At 40.2% G+C, this 22,036-nt stretch overlaps 1 protein-coding gene across 6 annotated transcripts in view; it reads right to left on the minus strand.

Moving 5' to 3' along the window:
• The window catches only part of TEX9 (testis expressed 9), a 247,054-nt gene that overhangs the window by 23,729 nt on the left and 201,289 nt on the right, over positions 1–22,036 (minus strand). For all 6 annotated transcript variants that reach the window (XM_036842658.1, XM_036842657.1, XM_036842659.1 and 3 more), the window contains one exon: positions 11,699–11,833. In XM_036842658.1, the coding sequence (XP_036698553.1) occupies positions 11,699–11,833 (135 nt within the window). The remainder of the gene's footprint in view (positions 1–11,698; positions 11,834–22,036) is intronic.

A 22,036-nucleotide genomic window follows, 5' to 3' on the forward strand; every position in this document is an offset into this window, starting at 1 on the left:
AAAACACAAACACATGGAAGCTAAACAATATGTTACTAAATAACCAATGGATCACTAAAAAAATCAAAAAGGAAATAAAAAAATACCTAGAGACAAATGACAAAAAGACGAGAATGCAAAACCTATTGGATGCAGCAAAAGCAGTTCTAAGAGGGAAGTTTATAGCAATACACTCCTACCTCAGGAAACAAGAAAAATCTCAAATAAACAACCAAACCTTACGCCTAAATCAACTAGAGAAAGAAGAACAAACAAAACCTAAAGTTAATAGAAGGAAAGAAATCATAAACATCAGAGCACAAATAAATGAAATAGAGATGAAGAAAACAATAGCAAAAATCAACGAAACTAAAAGCTGGTTCTTTGAGAAGATAAAATTGATAAACCTTTAGCCAGACCCATCAAGAAAAAAAGGGAGGGCTCAAATCAATAAAATTAGATATGAAAATGGAGAAGTTACAGTGGACACCACAGAAATACAAAGGATCGTAAGAGACTACAACAAGCAACTATATGCCAATAAAATGGACAACCTAGAAGAAATGGACAAATTCTTAGGAATGCACAACCTGCTGAGACTGCCCCAGGAAGAAATAGAAAATATGAACAGACCAATCACAAGTAATGAAATTGAAACTGTGATTAAAAATCTTCCAACAAACAAAAGTCCAGGACCAGATGGCTTCACAGCAAATTCTATCAAACGTTTAGAGAAGAGTTAATACCTATCCTTCTGAAACTATTCCAAAAAATTGCAGAGGAAGGAAACACTGTCAAGCTCATTCTATGAGGGCACCATCACCCTGATACCAAAACCAGACAATGGTATCAGAAAAAAAGAAAATTACAGGCGAATATCACTGATGAAAATAAATGCAAAAATCCTCAACAAAATACTAGCAAACTGAATCAAACAACACATTAAAAGGATCATACACCGTGATCAAGTGGGATTTATCCCAGGGATGCAAGGATTTTGCAATAACACAAATCAAACAATCTGATACATCACATCAACAAAATGAATAGGGACTTCCCTGGCAGTCCAGTGAAGACTAGTTAAGCATGGTTAAGACTCCTTGCTCCCAATGCAGGGGGCTGGGTTCAATCCCTGGTCAGGGAACTAGATCCTGCATGCCACAACTAAGGATCCTGCATGTCGCAACAGATGCCACATACAGCAACAAAGATCTTGCATGCTGCAACTAAGACCCAGCACAGCCAAATAAATAGATTAATATTAAAGAAAAAACAAATTGAAGAATAAAACCACATGATCATCTCAATAGATGCAGAAAAAGCTTTTGTCAAAATTCAACACCCATTTATGATAAAGAATCCCCAGAAAGCGGGCAGAGGGAACATACCTCAACATCATAAAGGCCATACATGACAAACCCACAGCAAACATCATTCTCAATGGTAAAAAACTGAAAGCAGTTCCTCTAAGATCAGGAACAAAACAAGGATGTTCACTCTCACTACTATAATTCAAAATAGTTTTGGAAGCCCTAGCCACGCAACCAGAGAAGAAAAAGGAATAGAAGGAATCCCAACTGGAAAAGAAGAAGTAAAACTGTCACTGTTTGCAGATGACATGATACTACACATAGAAAATGCTAAAGATGCTACCAGAAAACTACTAGAGCTCATCAATGCATCGGTAAAATTGCAGGATAGAAAATTAATACACAGGAATCTCTTGCATGCCTATACAATAACAATGAAAGATTAGAAACAGAAATCAAGGAAACAATCCCATTTACCATGGCATCAAAAAGAATAAAATACCTAGGAAAAAACCTACCCAAGGAGACAAAAGACCTGTACTCCAAAAACTATGAGATGCTGATGAAAGAAATAAAAGATGACACAAACAGATGGAGAGATATACCATGTTGTTGGATTGGAAGAATCAACATTGTGAAAATGACTATACTAACCAAAGCAATCTACAGATTCCATGCAATCCCTACCAAGTTACCAATGGCATTTTTCAAAGAACTAGAGCAAAATATTTTACAATTTTTATGGAAACACAAAAGACTACAAAGAGCCAAAGCAATCTTGAGAAAGAAAAACAGAGCTGGAGGAATTAGGCTCCCTGACTTGAGACTACACTACCAAGCCACAGTAATCAAAACAGTATGGTACCGGCACAAAAATAGAAATATAGATCAATGGACCACGAAAGAAAGTCAAGAGAAAAACCCACACACCTATGGTCATCCAATCTATGACAAAGAAGGCAAGAATATACAATGGAGTAAAGACAGTCTCTTCAGTAAGTGGTGCTGGTAAAACTAGACAGGTACATGTTAAAGAATGAATTTAGAACACTCCCTAACACCATACACAAAAATAAACTCAAAATGGATTAAAGACATAAATGTAAGGCAGATACTATAAAAACTCTTAGAGGAAAACACAGGCAGAACACTCTCTGACATAAATCGTAGCAAGATCTTTTTCAATCCACCTCCAAGAGTAATGAAAATAAAAACAAAAATAAATAAATGGGACCTAGTTAAACTTAAAAGCTTTTGCACAGCAAAGGAAACCATAAACAAAACAAAAAGACAACCCTCAGAATGGGAGAAAATATTTGCCAATGAAGCAACTGACAAGGGATTAATCTCCAAAATATACAAACAGCTCATGGAGCTCAATATCAAAAAACGAAACAACCCAATCAAAAAATGGGTGGAAGATCTAAATAGACATTTCTCCAAAGAAGACATACAGATGGCCCAGAGGCACATGAAAAGATGCTCAACATCACTAATTATTAAAGAAATGCAAATCAAAACTACAATGAGGTATCACCTCACACCAGTCAGAATGGCCATCATCAAAAAGTCTACAAACAATAAATGTTGGGATTTGAGAAGATGGAAGAAGAGTAAGACGTGGAGATCACCTTCCTCCACACAGATACATCAGAAATACATCTACACATGGAACTGCTCCTATAGAACACCCACTGAACGCTGGCAGAAGAACTCAGACCTCCCAAAAGGCAAGAAATTCCCCACGCACCTGGGTAGGGCAAAAGAAAAAAGAAAAAACAGAGACAAAAGAATAGGGAAGGGACCTGCACCAGTGGGAGGGAGCTGTGAAGGAGGAAAGGTTTCCACACACTAGGAAGCCCCTTTGCGGGTGGAGAATGCGGGTGGCAGAGGTGGGGAGCTTCAGAGCCACGGTGGAGAGCGCAGCAACAGGGGTGCGGAGGGCAAAGCGGAGAGATTCCCGCACAGAGGATCGGCGCCGACCAGCACTCACCAGCCCGAGAGGGTTGTCTGCTCACCTGCCGGGGTGGACGGGGGCTGGGAGCTGAGGCTCGGGCTTCGGTAGGATCGCAGGGAGAGGACTGGGGTTGGTGGTGTGAACACAGCCTGAAGGCGGCTAGTGCACCACAGCTAGCCAGGAGGGAGTCCGGGAAAAAGTCTGGACCTGCCGAAGAGGCAAAAGACTTTTTCTTGCCTCTTTGTTTCCTGGTGCACGAGGAGAGGGGATTAAAAGCGCTGCTTAAAGGAGCTCCAGAGACGCGCATGAGCCGCGGCTATCAGTGCGTACCCCAGAGACGGGCATGAGACGCTAGGGCTGCTGCTGCAGCCACCAAGAAGCCTGTGTGCAAGCACAGGTCACTATACACACCACCCCTCCTGGGAGCCTGTGCAGCCCGCCACTGCCAGGGTCCAGTGATCCAGGGACAACTGCCCCGGGAGAACGCACGGCGTGCATCAGGCTGGTGAAACGTCACGCTGGCCTCTGCGGCCGGAGGCTCGCCCTGCATCTGTACCCCTCCCTCCCCCCGGCCTGAGTGAGCCAGAGCCGCCAAATCAGCTGCTCCTTTAACCCCGTCCTGTCTGGGAGGGGAACAGACACCCTCAGGCGACCTACACGCAGAGGCGGGTCCAAATCCAAAGCTGATCCCTGGGAGCTGTGTGAACAAAGAAGAGAAAGGGAAATCTCTCCCAACAGCCTCAGGAACAGCAGATTAAATCTCCACAATCAACTTAATGTACCCTGCACCCGTGGAACACCTGAATAGACAACGAATCATCCAAAATTGAGGAGGTGGACTCTGGGAGCAAGATATATTATTTTTTCCTCTTTTCCTCTTTTGGTGAGTGTGTATGTGTATGTTTCTGTGTGAGATTTTGTCTGTATAGCTTTGTTTTCACCATTTGTCCTAGGGTTCTGTCTGTCCATTTTTGGTTTTTGTTTTTTTACTTAAAAATTTTTTCTTAATAATTATTCTTTATTTAATAACTTTATTTTATTTTATCTTACTTTATTTTATTTCATTTTATCCTCTTTCTTTCTTTCTTTCTTTCTTTCTTTCTTTCTTTCTTTCTTTCTTTCTTTCTGTCTGTCTGTCTATTTTTTCTCCCTTTTATTCTGAGCTGTGTGGATGAAAGGCCCTTGGTGCTCCAGCCAGGAGTCAGTGCTGTGCCTCTGAGGTGGGAGAGCCAAGTTCAGGACACTGGTCCACAAGAGACCTCCCAGCTCCACGTAATATCAAACGGTGAAAATCTCCCAGAGATCTCCACTCAACACCAAGACCCAGCTTCACTCAACGACCAGCAAGCTACAGTGCTGGACACCCTATGCCAAACAACTAGCAAGACAGGAACACAGCCCCATCCATTAGCAGAGAGGCTGCCTAAAATCATAATAAGGCCACAGACACCCCAAAACACACCACCAGACGTGGACCTGCCCACCAGAAAGACAAGATCCAGCCTCATCCACCAGAACACAGGCACTAGTTCCCTCCACCAGGAAGCCTACACAACCCTCTGAACCAACCTTAGCCACTGGGGAAAGACACCAAAAAAACAGGAACTACGAACCTGCAGGCTGCGAAAAGGAGACCCCAAACACACTAAGATAAGCAAAATGAGAAGACAGAAAAACACACAGCAGAGGAAGGAGCAAGGTAAAAACCCACCAGATCTAACAAATGAACAGGAAATAGGCAGTCTACCTGAAAAAGAATTCAGAATGATAGTAAGGAGGATCCAAAATCTTGGAAATAGAAGAGAGAAAATGCAAGAAACATTTAACAAGGACGTAGAAGAACTAAAGAGGAAACAAGCAACGATGAACAACACAATAAATGAAATTAAAAATGCTCTAGAAGGGATCAAGAGCAGAATAACTGAGGCAGAAGAACGGATAAGTGACCTGGAAGATAAAATAGTGGAAATAACTACTGCAGAGCAGACTAAAGAAAAAAGAATGAAAAGGACTGAGGACAGTCTCAGAGACCTCTGGGACAACATTAAATGCACCAACATTCGAATTATACGGGTCCCAGAAGAAGAAGAGAAAAAGAAAGGGACTGAGAAAATATTTGAAGAGATTATAGTTGAAAACTTCCCTAATATGGGAAAGGAAATAGTTAATCAAGTCCTGGAAGCACAGAGAGTCCCATACAGGATAAATCCAAGGAGAAACACGCCAAGACACATATTAATCAAACTATCAAAAATTAAATACAAAGACAAAATATTAAAAGCAGCAAGGGAAAAACAACAAATAACACACAAGTGAATCCCCATAAGGTTAACAGCTGATCTTTCAGCAGAAACTCTGCAAGCCAGAAGGGAGTGGCAGGACATATTTAAAGTGATGAAGGAGAAAAACCTACAACCAAGATTAATCTACCCAGCAAGGATCTCATTCAGATTTGATGGAGAAATTAAAACCTTTACAGACAAGCAAAAGCTGAGAGAGTTCAGCACCACCAAACCAGCTTTACAACAAATGCTAAAGGAACTACTCTAGGCAAGAAACACAAGAGAAGGAAAACACCTACAATAACAAACGCAAAACATTTAAGAAAATGGGAATAGGAACATACATATCAATAATTACCTTAAATGTAAATGGATTAAATGCTTCCACCAAAAGACACAGACTGGCTGAATGGATACAAAAACAAGACCCGTATATATGCTGTCTACAAGAGAGCCACTTCAGACCTAGGGATACATACAGACTGAAAGTGAGGGGATGGAAAAAGATATTCCATGCAAATGGAAATCAAAAGAAAGCTGGAGTAGCAATTCTCATATCAGACAAAATAGACTTTAAAATAAAGACTATTACAAGAGACAAAGAAGGACACTACATAATGATCAAGGGATCAATCCAAGAAGAAGATATAACAATTGTAAATATTTATGCACCCAACATAGGAGCACCTCAATACATAAGGCAAATACTAACAGCCATAAAAGGGGAAATCGACAGCAACACAATCATAGTAGGGGACTTTAACACCCTAGTTTCACCAATGGACAGATCATCCAAAATGAAAATAAATAAGGAAACACAAGCTTTAAATGATACATTAAACAAGATGGACTTAATTGATATTTATAGGACATTCCACCCAAAAACAACAGAATACACATTTTTCTCAAGTGCTCATGGAACATTCTCCAGGATAGATCACATCTTGGGTCACAAATCAAGCCTTGGTAAATTTAAGAAAATTGAAATCGTATCAAGTATCTTTTCTGACCACAACGCTATGAGACTAGATATCAATTACAGGAAAAGATCTGTAAAAAATACAAACACAGGGAGGCTACACAATACACTACTTAATAACGAAGTGATCACTGAAGAAATCAAAGGGGAAATCAAAAACTACCTAGAAACAAATGATAATGGAGACACGACGACCCAAAACCTATGGGATGCAGCAAAAGCAGTTCTAAGAGGGAAGATTATAGCAATACAAGCCTACGTTAAGAAACAGGAAACAGGGGCTTCCCTGGTGGCGCAGTGGTTGAGAATCTGCCTGCCAATGCAGGGGACACGGGTTCGAGCCCTGGTCTGGGAAGATCCCACATACCGCAGAGCAACTGGGCCCGTGAGCCACAATTGCTGAGCCTGCGCATCTGGAGCCTGTGCTCCTCAACAAGAGAGGCCGCGATAATGAGAAGCCCGCGCACTGCGATGAAGAGTGGCCCCCACTTGCCGCAACTAGAGAAAGCCCTCGCACAGAAACGAAGACCAACACAGACATAAATAAATAAATAATAAATAAATTTAAAAAAAAAAAAAAAAAAAAAGAAACAGGAAACATCTCAAATTAACAACCTAACCTTGCACCTAAAGCAATTAGAGAAAGAAGAACCAAAGAACCCCAAAGTTAGCAGAAGGAAAGAAATCATAAAGATCAGATCAGAAATAAAAGAAAAAGAAATGAAGGAAACGATAGAAAGATCAATAAAAGTAAAAGCTGGTTCTTTGAGAAGATAAACAAAATTGATAAACCTTTAGCCAGACTCATCAAGAAAAAAAGGGAGAAGACTCAAATCAATAGAATTAGAAATGAAAAAGGAGAAGTAACAACTGACACTGCAAAAATACAAAGGATCATGAGAAATTACTACAAGCAACTCTATGCCAATAAAATGGACAACCTGGAAAAAATGGACAAATTCTTAGGAATGCACAACCTGCTGAGACTGCCCCAGGAAGAAATAGAAAATAGAAACAGACCAATCACAAGCACTGAAATTGAAACTGTGATTAAAACTCTTCCAACAAACAAAAGCCCAGGAGCAGATGGCTTCACAGGCGAATTCTATCAAACATTTAGAGAAGAGCTAACACCTATCCTTCTCAAATTTTCCAAAATATAGCAGAGGGAGGAACACTCCCAACCTCATTCTACGAGTCCACCATCACCCTGATACCAAAACCAGAGAAAGATGTCACAAAGAAAGAAAACTACAAGCCAATATCACTGATGAACATAGATGCAAAAATCCTCAACAAATACTAGCAAACAGAATCCAACAGCACATTAAAAGGATCATACACCATGATCAAGTGGGGTTTATCCCAGGAATGCAAGGATTCTTCAATATACGCAAATCAATCAACGTGATACACCATATTAACAAATTGAAGGAGAAAAACCATATGATCATCTCAATAGATGCAGAGAAAGCCTTCGACAAAATTCAACACCCATTTATGATAAAAACCCTCCAGAAAGTAGGCATAGAGGGAACTTTCCTCAACATAATAAAAGCCATATGTGACAAACCCACAGCCAATATCGTCCTCAATGGTGAAAAACTGAAACCATTTCCACTAAGATCAGGAACAAGACAAGGTTGCCCACTCTCACCACTATTATTCAACATAGTTTTGGAAGTTTAAGCCACAGCAATCAGAGAAGAAAAAGAAATAAAAGGAATCCAAATCGGAAAAGAAGAAGTAAAGCTGTCACTGTTTGCAGATGACATGATACTATACATTGAGAACCCTAAAGATGCTACCAGAAAACTACTAGAGCTAATCAATGAATTTGGTATAGTAGCATGATACAAAATTAATGCACAGAAATCTCTTGCATTCCTATACACTAATGATGAAAAATTTGAAAGTGAAATTAAGAAAACACTTCCATTTACCACTGCAACAAAAAGAATAATATCTAGGAATAAACCTACCTAAGGAGACAAAAGACCTGTATGCAGAAAATTATAAGACACTGATGAAAGAAATTAAAGATGATAGAAATAGATGGAGAGATATACCATGTTCTTGGATTGGAAGAATCAACATTGTGAAAATGACTCTACTATCCAAAGCAATCTACAGATTCAATGCAATCCTTATCAAACTACCACTGGCATTTTTCACAGAACTGGAACAAAAAATTTCACAATTTGTATGGAAACACAAAAGATCCCGAATAGCCAAAGCAATCTTGAGAATGAAAAATGGAGCTGGAGGAATCAGGCTCCCTGACTTCAGACTATACTACAAAGCTACAGTAATCAAGACAGTATAGTACTGGCACAAAAACAGAAATATAGATCAATGGAACAGGATAGAAAGCCCAGAGATAAACCCATGCACATATGGTCACCTTATCTTTGATAAAGGAGGCAAGAATATACAGTGGAGAAAAGACAGCCTCTTCAATAAGTGGTGCTGGGAAAACTGGACAGCTACATGTAAAAGAATGAAATTAGAACACTCCCTAACACCATACACAAAAATAAACTCAAAATGGATTAAAGACCTAAATGTAAGGCCAGACACTATCAAACTCTTAGAGGAAAACATAGGCAGAACACTCTATGACATAAATCACCGCAAGATCCTTTTTGACCCACCTCCTAGAGAAATGGAAATAAAAACAAAAATAAACAAATAGGACGTAATGAAACTTAAAAGCTTTTGTACAGCAAAGGAAACCATAAACAAGACGAAAAGACAACCCTCAGAATGGGAGAAAGTATTTGCAAATGAAGCAACTGACAAAGGATTAATCTCCAAAACATACAGCAACTCATGCAGCTCAATATTAAAAAAACAAACAACCCAATCCAAAAATGGGCAGAAGACCTAAATAGACATTTCTCCAAAGAAGATATACAGATTGCCAACAAACACGTGAAAGAATGCTCAACATCATTAATCATTAGAGAAATGCAAACCAAAACTACAATGAGATATCATCTCACACCCATCAGAATGGTCATCATCAAAAAATCTACAAACAATAAATGCTGGAGAGAGTGTGGAGAAAAGGGAACCCTCTTGCACTGTTGGTGGGAATGTAAATTGATGTAGCCACTATGGAGAACAGTATGGAGGTTCCTTAAAAAAGTAAAAATAGAACTACCATATGACCCAGCAATCCCACTACTGGGCATATACGCTGAGAAAACCATAATTCAAAAAGAGTCATGTACCAAAATGTTCATTGCAGCTCTATTTACAATAGCCAGGACATGGAAGCAACCTAAGTTTCCATCAACAGATGAATGGATAAAGAAGATGTGGCACATATATACAATTGAATGTTACTCTGCCATAAAAAGAAAGGAAATTGAGTTATTTGTAGTGAGGTGGATGGACCTAGAGTCTGTCATACAGAGTGAAGTAAGTCAGAAAGAGAAAAACAAATACCATATGCTAACACATATATATGGAATCTAAAGAAAAAAAATAAGAAAATGGTCAGAAGAACCTAGGGGCAAGATGGGAATAAAGATGCAGACCTACTAGAGAATGGACTTGAGGATATGGGGAGGGGGAAGGGTAATCTGGGACAAAGTGAGAGAGTGGCATGGACATATATACACTAGCAAACGTAAAATAGATAGCTAGTGGGAAGCAGCCGCATAGCACAGGGAGGTCAGCTCGGTGGTTTGTGACCATGTAGAGGGGTGGGATAAGGAGGGTGGGAGGGAGGGAGATGCAAGAAGGAAGAGATATGGGAACATATGTATATGTATAACTGATTCACTTTGTTATAAAGCAGAAACTAACACACCATTGTAAAGCAATTATACTCCAATAAAGATGTTAAAAAAAAAAACAACAACAATAAATGTTGGAGAGGGTGTGGAGAAAAGGGAACCCTCCTACGTCATTGGTGGTAGTGTAAATTGGTACAGCCACTATGGAGAACAGTATGGAGGTTCCTTAAGAAACTAAAAATTGAGGTACTATATGATCCAGCAATCCCACTCCTGGGCACATATCTGGAGAAAATCATATTTCGAAAAGTTACATGCACCCCAATGTTCATTGCAGCACTATTTACAATAGCCAGGACATGGAAGCAACCTAAATGTCCATCAACAGCGGAATGGATAAAGAAGATGTGGTGTGTATATATATATATGTGTACACACACACACACACACACACACACACACAATGGAATATTACTCAGCCATAAAAAAGAACAATATAGTGCCATTTGCAGCAACATGGATGGACCTAGAGATCATCATAGTGAGTGAAGTAAGTCAAACAGGGAAAGAAAAATATCATATGATATTGCTTATATGTGGAATCTAAGAAAAGGGTACAAATGAACTTATCTACAAAACAGAAACAGAGTCACGGATCTAGAAAACAAACATGGTTACCAGAGGGTAAGGGGGGAGGGATAAACTGGAAGATTGGAATTGACATACACACACTACTGTATAGCACAGGGAACTCTACTCAATTCTCTGTAATGGCCTATATGGGAAGAGAATCTAAAAAAGAATGGGTATATATATACGTATAACTGATTCACTTCGCTGTACAGCAGAAACTAACACAACATTGTAAATTAACTACACTCCAACAAAAATTTAAAAAAACAAAAAACAAAAAAACCTGCACATTCTCACGTCTCACCCCAAATCTACTGAATAAGAAAATCTGTGGGTGGGACCCAGGAATCTATGTTTAAATAAACCTTCCAGGTGATTCTGATATGTGCTCAAGTTTGAGAACCACTGACCTGTAAAATAGCCCCTTGCATTATATATTAGAAAATTGAGGCTCAGAGAGGGATAGAACAGACTTGAGATTCAAAACAGAGTTTTTTCCACCATTTATTTATTCCCAGAGATTAGAAAGGTGTCTGGCATATAAGATGGGCACACAATAAAGATCTGTTGGATGAAAAAAATGAATGAATTCTCCAGAATTGTGCTATCACCCAAGTATGGCACTAGTCCAAGCAATATAATTCTAACTTATTGGAAATGTACATATTGCTAATAAGGGTATTTCTTCTGAAAAGAGGTGTGTTCACCGTGACATCAAGAATTATAATTTAAAAACTATCACTTTTGAGTCTTGCATAAAAGAGAAAGATACCAAAGGTGATCACTACCCAAATTATTCAGTTTTTCCATACCTTGTTATTTTGCTTTAGTTTATTTAACTCCAGTTTATACTTTTCTGCTTCTTCTAGAGCTCTATTCAAGCGAACTTCCATGGCACTTTGACTAGCGGCAGCTTGTTTTTGTAGTCTTCTTTTATTCTCTAATTCCTGTACAGTAAGAGAGATATGTAGAATATTTATAAACATATCATAAGTTCCTTCTATTATTCTGAAACATTTTCCATTTCCATATTCCTTGCTTTCTCCTAAACTGTATACACACACACAGGGCCAGAGACTGAACACTGAGTGACAGAGGTCTCAGGGAATTCTCACTCTGAACTGGTTTTAGGAAAATATATCCTTAAAGATGTAGTCACAAATTAGGCTTCCAAGTTGTTTTTTGTTTGGAATTTTCTGCCTTTTTATTGATCCCAAGAGTCAGTATACATGTCTTCTACATTTACTTTATAAATGACATTTTATAATCATAGTTCTTCTCTTGGGAACCTCCCAAAACACCAATGTAAGACATAAATTCTCTCATAAATACTGTGTTTGTGTAAACCTGATGAAATATATCACTTAAAAAAATATTTGTTAAATACAGAGCATTCTGTTGTACATTAGCCATATAGGAAAATCCCAATTCTGAGCAAAAACAACAGATTCTACGGATATTTTCCATATCTTGGTGTGGGTTTAGACCTGCATTTCTGCAAATATTCTAAGAGTTGCTGTTGCAGAGTCTACAGGCCACACAGGAAGGAACATGAACATATAGGATAAGCTCCAAACTCCATCACAATCTGGTACCATAATCTCATCTTCTCCCACAAATGTTACCTTCAGCTACAAGAGCAGTACTTGCTTGGATCTCTCCCAAACAGCCATGATATTTCTTGCCTCCGACCCTTTGATCATACTCTTCCTTGTGCCCTGATCTCTCCCTACCCCTCATTTTTACCTGGCTAACAACTATTCATCCTTCAAGACTCAGGGCTGTACACTAGGGTTTTACCTTCTCCCAGAAGCCTTCCCGCCCTGTCTTCCTCACTATACTCCCAGGGTGAATTAAGTACCCTTTCTTCAGAGCTTCTATAGCATCTTGATATACGTATATCATAGAACCTGCTTGTGTGCAACCGAAACTATCCATTTACTTCATTTCCCCCACTATATTGTAAGCTCCTTAAGGATAGAACTACTTTAATTTCTATATTCCCAGCACTTCAGCAGCATATAAAAGGCACTAATGACATGTTTACTGAACTGAATTTATTTTTTAATACTTAACTCACTCTTCTTTGCATGTCTTACAATGCCTGGTACAGAGCATTATACAAAGCAGACACTCTCAGTAAATATCATGGAATTGAAATGATGCAGTTAACAACGTAGTTGTCTGTTTTCTTCTTTTACAATTTTTTCTCCTGGCTGTATCACTATGTTTTATTTGAACACTGATCTCCCTGGCTCTGAGTAATTAAGGGGAAAACAAAACAAAACAAAACACATGCTGCTCTTTATGCAGGTTTCTACACAAATCAAACTGTGCCTGGATACCATCTGCTCTCACCAGCCTTCTTCACAGCTTCGTGGGTGGTAGCTACACTAAGAGCAGCCTGATTTCTCTCACCGTTCACACGGAAGAGGCAGAGACTCTCATTAGCTACCAAGGCACAATTCTTGCTGCCTCATTTCAGCCTCTTCTCATAAGAATGTGGAAATGAATCTTTGCCCTTCTCTTTCCTGCTAGTGACTCTGTAACCTAATTCACAGAAAAACGAAAACCTTTCTTTACCACATGATGTTCCTCTACTGCTGAATCAATATTGCCCCACTTCTTGGGAAAAGTGAAAAAGAAAAAGGATAGTCAGAAGAATAGTAAAGTAGGAAATAAATTTTTCCTATACGAGAAAATCCATTAAGAAAGGGATAATCTTATCAAAAACTTGAAAACACTTCTGTTTTCAATCATACTTAAGTACTTTTTACAAAGTGCAGACAAGATACCAATACTGAGTATTTTTAGGATGAAAACTCTCTCTTAAAGCAAATCTATTATTACCTCCCAAATTAAGAAGTTTACAGGTTGCTGGAGAAAATTTTTATGAAAAATCTCAAATCCTGAATTTCACATTAGTTTTAAAAGAAAAAGCTGGATAGCTTAAAGAAAATCAAGTCTAAGTTTAAAACTCAAATACTAAGAGATCTAAGAAGAAATAATTTGTGATTCCCCCATAATTTTCAAAGCATTCATAAGGTACTGGGACAGTGCAAGAAAGAGGTATGCATCAGTAACAGTACAAAACAAATGTAGCAAATGCTTAAAGAGTAACAAAAACAAGCACAGTATTTCTGATGAGGAGAAATCAGATGAGGACAAATAAACGATCAGATAAGGTTCTAGAAACAAGTGGCTGAGGTTCAAAAAGCAATAAATTTGGAATCAAAAAACCTGCCAGCTGTGGTAGATTCAGTTTCTACATCTGAAATTGGGAGTAGTAATATCTATGCCTAATAGGTTTTACTTATTCAACACATTTATCGGGCACTTACTACGTTGCCAGGTACTATTCTACATGATGGGCACATGACAATTAACCAAAGTTCTCCTCTAGTAAAGCTTGCACTCTAGAGGAAGAGACAGATGATAAACACATACATACATACATACACACTCGTATGTAACATATGACAGTGATAAGGGCTATGAAGAAAAAGAAAGGGTACGAGAACTGAGTAGGGAATTCCCTGGTGGTCCAGTGGTTAGGACTCCGTGCTTCCACTGCTGGGCTTGGTTCGATCCCTAGTCAGGGAACTAAGATCCCACAAGCCGTGCAGTGCAGCACCATCACCCACTCCAAAAAAAAGGAAGAAGGAAAAAATAAGAGGACAGAGCAATGGGGGAGGGACATAATTATTTAAAATACAGTGGTTAGGGAAAGGCTTCCAAATGAGGGAATGATTCATGTATAGATCTGGAGGAACAAAGAAGACAAAGACCCTGAGGCTGGAATGCATTTAATATATTCAAAGATCACCTATGTGGTCAGTGTGGCTTCAGCTCAGTGACACAGGCAGTGTTAGGTCTCGAGATTGCAGAAACACCCAGGGTGACCTTAGGTGGACCTTGTAAACCCTACCTCATAGTTTGGATTTTATTCTGAATGACATGGGAAGTCTTTGGAGGGTTTTTAGTCGGTGTGTGTGTGTGTGTGTGTGTGTGTTTGTGTGTTATCCTAAGTTTTTTTAAGGATTGCAGTTGACCCAACATGGGTTTCAACTATGTGGGTCCACTTACATGCAGCAATTTTTCAATAGTAAATACTACAGTAATACACGATCCACAGTTGGTTGAATCTGCAGATGTGGAACCACAGGTACATAGGATCTGGGGATACAGAGGGCCGACTATAAATTATATGGGGATTTTAGATTGTTCAGAGGATCGGCGCCCCTAGACCCCAAGCTGTTCAAGGGTCAACTGTACTCTAGCTACTGTGGTATTGCTACTGAGTGTAGGAAATCTAGGAGGTCATTAGAATAGTATAAGTGAAACACAGTAGCTTGGGCTTGGGTAGGAGTAATGAGTTTTTGACAAGTAGTTAATTCCATGTATTTTGAAGACAGAATTGGCAGGACTTGTTGATGGATTGGATGATGGTGTGAGGAAAGAAAAGGATCAAGATGACTCTTGGATTTTGGCCTAAATAACTCAATGTTTTTACTGAGAGGGAGAAAAGGAGAAGGTCTGCAGAGAGCAGGGAAGCAAGAGCTCCCCCTTTAGGAGACAGGATGTTTAACATACCAAGTGCTGATATCAAGTGGGAAGCAAGATGTTAATAAGAGTCTGGAGCTCAAAGAAAGATCTGAGCAAGAAGTAGAAATGTGAGAGTGATCAACATATTGATGGTACGTAAAACCATGGAAATGAATGAGTGCACCTCAGAATTGGATGTAGACAGAAGAGAGCCAAGGACTGAGCCTTGGACACTCCAACATAGAAAGGTCAGGAAAACAAGGAAGAAAATTACGAGTGTGATGCTCCAGAAGCCAAATCAAGTGTTTCAAGGAGGGAGAACAACTATTTCAAATATTGCTGAGATATAAATTACTATGAGGAATAATAACTGACTAGAACTGGCAATGTGGATTACTAGTGACCTTGTTAAGAATGGTTTCAGAGGCAGAGTAGAGACAGAAGCCTAAATGTTGTAGTTTCAAGAGAATGGCAAATGAGGAATAGAAAAATTGAGTAGAGGCAACTATTTTAAGAAGCTTTGCTGTAAAGGACAGTAATGATACAGGGCCAGAGGTACATATGAGGTCTATGGAGGTTTTAAAATATATATATTGGAGATCCTATGGCATGTTTGTATGCTAATGCAAATAATTTCATAGATAGAGTAAATTTGATTTTTGCAAGAGAATGGAAAACAGGATAATTGTAGGAGCAAAGTCCTTGAGTAAGACAGACTATGGGATCCAGTGCACAGTGAGGTGATCAGCTTTAGACAGAAGAGATAGTAATCCATGGTAATGATGGGGAAAGAAGAGTAGATGGGTACAAAGGCCAAGAGATTGACGTAAAATTTACTGTTTTCTTAGTAAAATAGGGGGAAGTTGTGAACTGAGAATGGTAATGTTGGAAGAGGTATTGGAAACATGAGGAGAAAAAATAACCTGTTTAATAATCACCTCTGAAAGTGGGAGAGGGGACTATCTTCTCAGAAAGTACGAGAGGAAAATAGCATTACACTTGATATTTGTAAATAAGTTAAAGTAGGACCAATCCACTTGGCTGTGTATTTTTGTCCAGCCATATAGACAAGCAGTATGGGGGAAATTAGGTTGGGTTTTGCCACACACTACATTGGCAGGGAAATTAAGAATATATTCAATGAATAATTAAGTTGTGTACCATGGAACCTAAGCTGGAGAAGAAGGAAATAAAGAATATGGGGGAAGGGGTAGAGCTATGTAATAAAATATATAAAAATGAGAATATACAACTCTTATATGTATATGATAGATATACAATATTAAACAAAGATAAGGTACATTCATATCATGATTTTGCAGGATAAATACAGGCAAAAATGAAAAAAGCTTTCTTTACAATATAAGGAAATGAAGAAGGTGAGAAAATGCTTTTGAAGAGTTTTTACTATGAAAGCAGAAAAGAACAAAGCACTTTAGGAAATGACACAGAGATCAATTTTACCTGGAGCCAGATAACAAGAGGGCAGACATTTTTTTTAAAAAGGTGAGTTACTGATGTTAATAAGAGTGTTAATATGACAAATCCATGGTCAGAGAAACTTGTGGAGTGCAGCAATAACTTTAACTGACCAAAAAACAAAACAAAAGTGAGATTAAGTCTTCCGGCCATGAAGAAATAATAAACACGTAACACAAAAATGCACTGTAAACAACTAGAAAAAATGATTAAGATATGTTTAATAACTGTTTAGAAATACTGGAAAACAGTAGGGTTGTGATTCCTGAGAAAAGGGAAACAAATAAGTCCTACAATCACCCCAGCATTCTTCTGGGAGGCAATATCCACATTGAGGCTACAGGGAAGAGAAAATACAAACAGAGCCCAGAGGTCCACTGAGTTGAGGAAACAGAACACAGCTGGAGGAGACAGAGGCAGCTGGGAATTTGTGTGAAGGTTCAAGTAAGGAGGAACTACACTAGGAGAGAGCTTCACGAATCTACACAGGAAATCCCTTGAGTCTGTTAGGCTACATCTAAATACATGAAAATTCAAGAAGGCCAGACAAAGCACAATTAGGGAGCTGTAAATAGAACAATTCCCATAGCTCACACAGGGCAGGAAGACATCTGAGGTCTAATCACCCAGAATGACAATCCTCAGTGATCATCAGGGACATTCGGTGGAGATCCTGAAAGGTCTCTTTAGGGGAAGACTTAAGGGTAGAGCTGAACTATTCCTGAAGGCTGCTCTAGACACACTCTAGCAAAACTTAAAAACAGGTCTCAAAGTGATTAAACTGGCAAATAACTACCTGTCAAAATACAACACTGTCTTCAAAAAGCACACTCAAGAGAAACGCTCAACAATATAATATTCACAGTGTCTAGCATCTGGTAAAAAATCACTAACCAAGCCAAGAAGCAGGAAAATGTAACCGATATCCAGGAGAAAAAGAATCAGTCAACAGAAACAAACCCATAAATGAGAAATATAATGGGTACAGTGAACAAGGCTGTCAAAACAGCTATTTTAATTATACATAAATGATTAAAGCAAAACATTAATACAATGAGAAAATAAGCTGAAGCTATAGAGGAGAATCAAATGCAACTTCTATAGATGTATAATATATCAAAATGAACATCTCTCTGCTTAAGAATAGGAGCATACTAGTCACTACAAAGAAAAGATCAGTAACCTACTGAAGACATAGCAGTAGAATCTATCCAAATAAAGAACATAAGAAAAAAGGCTGAAAACAGCTCATCAGTAACCTAATATCACTGATATTATCAATGTGAAAATATCAAGTATTCTAACAGAAGTATAATTGGACTCTCAGGTGGGGGAGGGAGATAGGGAGTATAGGAAAAATATTTGAAGTAATAATGACCAAAATTTTCCAAATTTGATGAAAATGATAAACCCACAGATTCAAAAAGCTCAACAAACTTCAGGTAGAATAAATACACTTCCCACACAAAACTGAGAAAGCACATCATTATGAAATTGCTGAAAACCACTAACAAAGAGAATGTCTTAAAAGCAGAGAAAAAAGACACATTACATACAAAAGTAGAAAGAGAAGAATTACTGTGGACTTTTAGTCAGAAACTATACAACACAGAAGACAAAGGGAGGACATCTTTAAACTAACAAAAGAAAACAAAAAGCAGAAACAGTCAATTGACAATTCTATACCTAGTGAAAAATACCCTTCAAAAATTAAAGGACTCAAAAACACATGAGTGCATACAAAACTGGTGAAATCTGAATAATGTCTGTGGATTGTACCAATGTCAGTTTCCTGGTTTTAATACTAGACTGTAGTTATGTTAGATGTTACCACTGAGGGAAACTGAAGGATACACAGGACCTCTCTAGAGGTACTATTTTTGCAACTTCATGTGAATTGATAATCATTTCAAAATAAAAAGGTCTTTTTAAGTAAGGAAAATACTCTTTTCCAGAGAAACAAAAACAGAGAATTAGTGACTAGCAAACTGGTACCACAAAAATTGAAAGGGTAGTTATACCAAGCAGAAGTATGGAAAACAGATCTAAAGAATGAAGAATACAAGAAATGGCAAATATCTTCATCTCTTCAAAATATAACTGTTTAAAGAAAAAAATATTGTGTGATGTATGACCTTTAAAAATAAAGGTATGACCACAAAAGAAGCAGATGGAGTATGAGAGTGTTATACATGAAACAGTATAACATGAGTTGAAGGTAGACTGTGATATGTTAAATATGTATATTGTAAACCTTAAATCTAAGACTAGATACAGCTAATAGTGGAGGGAAAAAATGGAATACTAAAAAATATTCAATTCAAAGGAGGAAAAAGTAACAAAGTTAACAGTTGGGAAAAATAGAAAACAAATAGGAATATAGTAGGTTTAAATCCAAACATCAAAAACTGCATTAATGTAAATGGACTGAACATTCCAGTAAAAGACAAAGACTGTCAGAGTGGATAGAGAAGCAAAAACCAATTATATGGGTTCTATAACAGACCCATTTTCAGTATAGAGACAGATTAAAAGTAAAAAGATGACAAAAGAGAGTCAAGATGATGGAGGAGTAGGAGGACGTGGAGTTCATCTATCCCCACAAATGCATCAAGAATACATTTACAAATGGAAAGATTCTCACAGAGCACCAGCTGAACACTAGCAGAAGAGCTCAGACACCTAAAAGGACAAGAAAGATCCCCACATAACCAGGTAGGATGAAAGAAAGAAGAAGAGAAAAGGAAGAGGAGAGGAAGTGGGACAGGACCTGCGCCCGAGAGGGGGGCTGCTGAAGGAAAGAAGAGGTTATCACATCCAGGGAAGCCTCCTCACTGGCGAGGAGATCAGATGGGACAGAAGGGGAGCCTTGGGGGCTATCAGAGGAGAGCACAGCAACCGATGTGTGGCAGGAAGGACAGAGTGAGACCTACAGAGAGGGTCCATGCCACAGCCCTGCATGCCCTGCCTGAGACATGTGTCTACTGGTGTGGATGGGGGTTGGGTGCTGGAATGTGGGGTTTGAAAAGCAAATTTGGGGAGAGGACTGCTGTTGGCTGCGAGGAGGCAGCCTGAGAGGACAGGAGTGAGGAAATCCACAACTGGGAATGCTTGTGGAGGAAGTGCAGACCACCACAGAAGCAAAGAGCCACTGTTGAGTGACACACAAGGGGCGGGGCCATTTGCAGCCTCTCTCCCCACGTGCCAGCCCCTGCCTCCCCATGCACTAGGAAGGGCCCCCGCTGGGGCTGGCTCTCTTGAGCCTGCAGCCGCCGGATCCCCTGTATGCCCCGTCCCCACCAGGGCTCCAGTGACTCCGGCCGCCACCACCTCCATGGCCCTCCTCACCAGGGCAGACTCGTGTACTCCAGGGCAGCCTCGGAAACAGACCCCTGTGGGTGGCCCCACATGCAGAGGTGGGGCTGAAACCACAGCTGAGCCCCAGGGGCCATGCAGCTAAGGAAGAAAAGCTGAAATCTCTCCTCACAGCTGGGCAAACCATAAACTGACACCACTGTGACTGACTTTGTAAACTCAGTGGCTACAGAACATCTAAATGGACGACGAGTGCTCCTGCAGCCAAGACGGGTCTACCTTTAGCAGCCGTAGACTATGCAGGCACATACACATGGGGGTTGGGCAGGCCAGAGTCTGAGTTGCCCCCATAGCACCCACAGAGGGTCCAGATCCATGATTACTGCAATCCTGGGACCTGACTTCAGTGGATCTACACTGGTGGCCTGGTGAAAACAACGTCTGAGAGACACCAGGCCAACTGCTGGCATACCCACAGTTAAGGTGGAGCCGAGAGCACTGCCAACAATGGTGTAATATGACAGCTTGAACAACAGGTGAAAGGTGACATAACAGAGCACACCAAGGTGAATAGCTCCAGAGGAGGAATACTCAGTGGCTTCCCTCCCAATGTGAGTGCTCCAATCCCTTCAACCTCACACCACAGACCAGAAACACAGCTAAGAAACAGATCTGGGGTCTCTAATCCAACAACTATGGAGCAGACCCCACTTCTGACACGGCAGTGACAATCACAGTGCAAAGGGGAGGCTCTGCTCAATATCCAGTGCAGGCTCTGGTCACCATAACATCAGTCACACCTCCTATAAAGGGGACAATGGCCAACATACACTGAGGAGAGGTGGCAGACATCCATACTAAAAACAGCCCTCACACCAAAAAATATTAAACCACGCAGGCTACACAGGGACGTTCCCACATAAAATGGCCCTACAAGATAGTCTGAGGGTCTGGCATTTGGCAGAAGAACCGCCCAGAGCATTTGGGCTTCAACACCAGCAGTGCTTGAGCACAGGAGCTCCACAGGGCTGGGGGAAAAAGAGATTCCACTCTTGGAGGGTGCACACAAGGTCTCACATGCGCTGGGACCCAGCATAAAGCAGTATCTCCAGAGGAACATGGTTACACCTAGATAGGGGTCTTTGAGGGTCTCCTGGAGGGGCAAAGGTCAACTATAGCTCACTGTGAGGGCAAGGACACTGGCAGCAGAAGCCGCAGGGATACTGATCAGAGTGAGCTCTCCTGAAGGTCCACGTTTTGGAGCCATGACCCAGCCCTACCCCACAACCTGCAGGCTCCAGTGCTGGGAAGCCTCAGGCCAAACAACCACCAAGATAGGAACACAGCCCCACCCATCAGAAGAAAGGCTGCCTAAAGTCATACTGAGCTCACAGCCACCTCAAAACACACCCCTTGGGCTTCCCTGGTGTCGCAGTGGTTGAGAATCTGCCTGCCAATGCAGGGGACACGGGTTCGAGCCCTGGTCCGGGAAGATCCCACATGCTGCGGAGCAACTAGGCCCGTGAGCCACAACTACTGAGCCTGCGTGTCTGGAGCCTGTGCTCCGCAACAAGAGAGGCCGCGATAGTGAGAGGCCCGCGCACCGCGATGAAGAGTGGCCCCCGCTTGCCGCAACTAGAGAAAGCCCTCGCACAGAAACGAAGACCCAACACAGCCAAAAATAAATAAATAAATAAATAAAACAAAACAAAAAACACACCCCTTGACACGGTCCTGCACACCAGAGAGAAAAGACCCAGCTCCACCCATCAAACGGCAGGCACCAGCCCCTCCCACGAGGAAGCTTGCAC

This window comes from Balaenoptera musculus, chromosome 2 (genome assembly GCF_009873245.2).
Source record: "Balaenoptera musculus isolate JJ_BM4_2016_0621 chromosome 2, mBalMus1.pri.v3, whole genome shotgun sequence".
Classification (NCBI taxonomy): domain Eukaryota; kingdom Metazoa; phylum Chordata; class Mammalia; order Artiodactyla; family Balaenopteridae; genus Balaenoptera; species Balaenoptera musculus.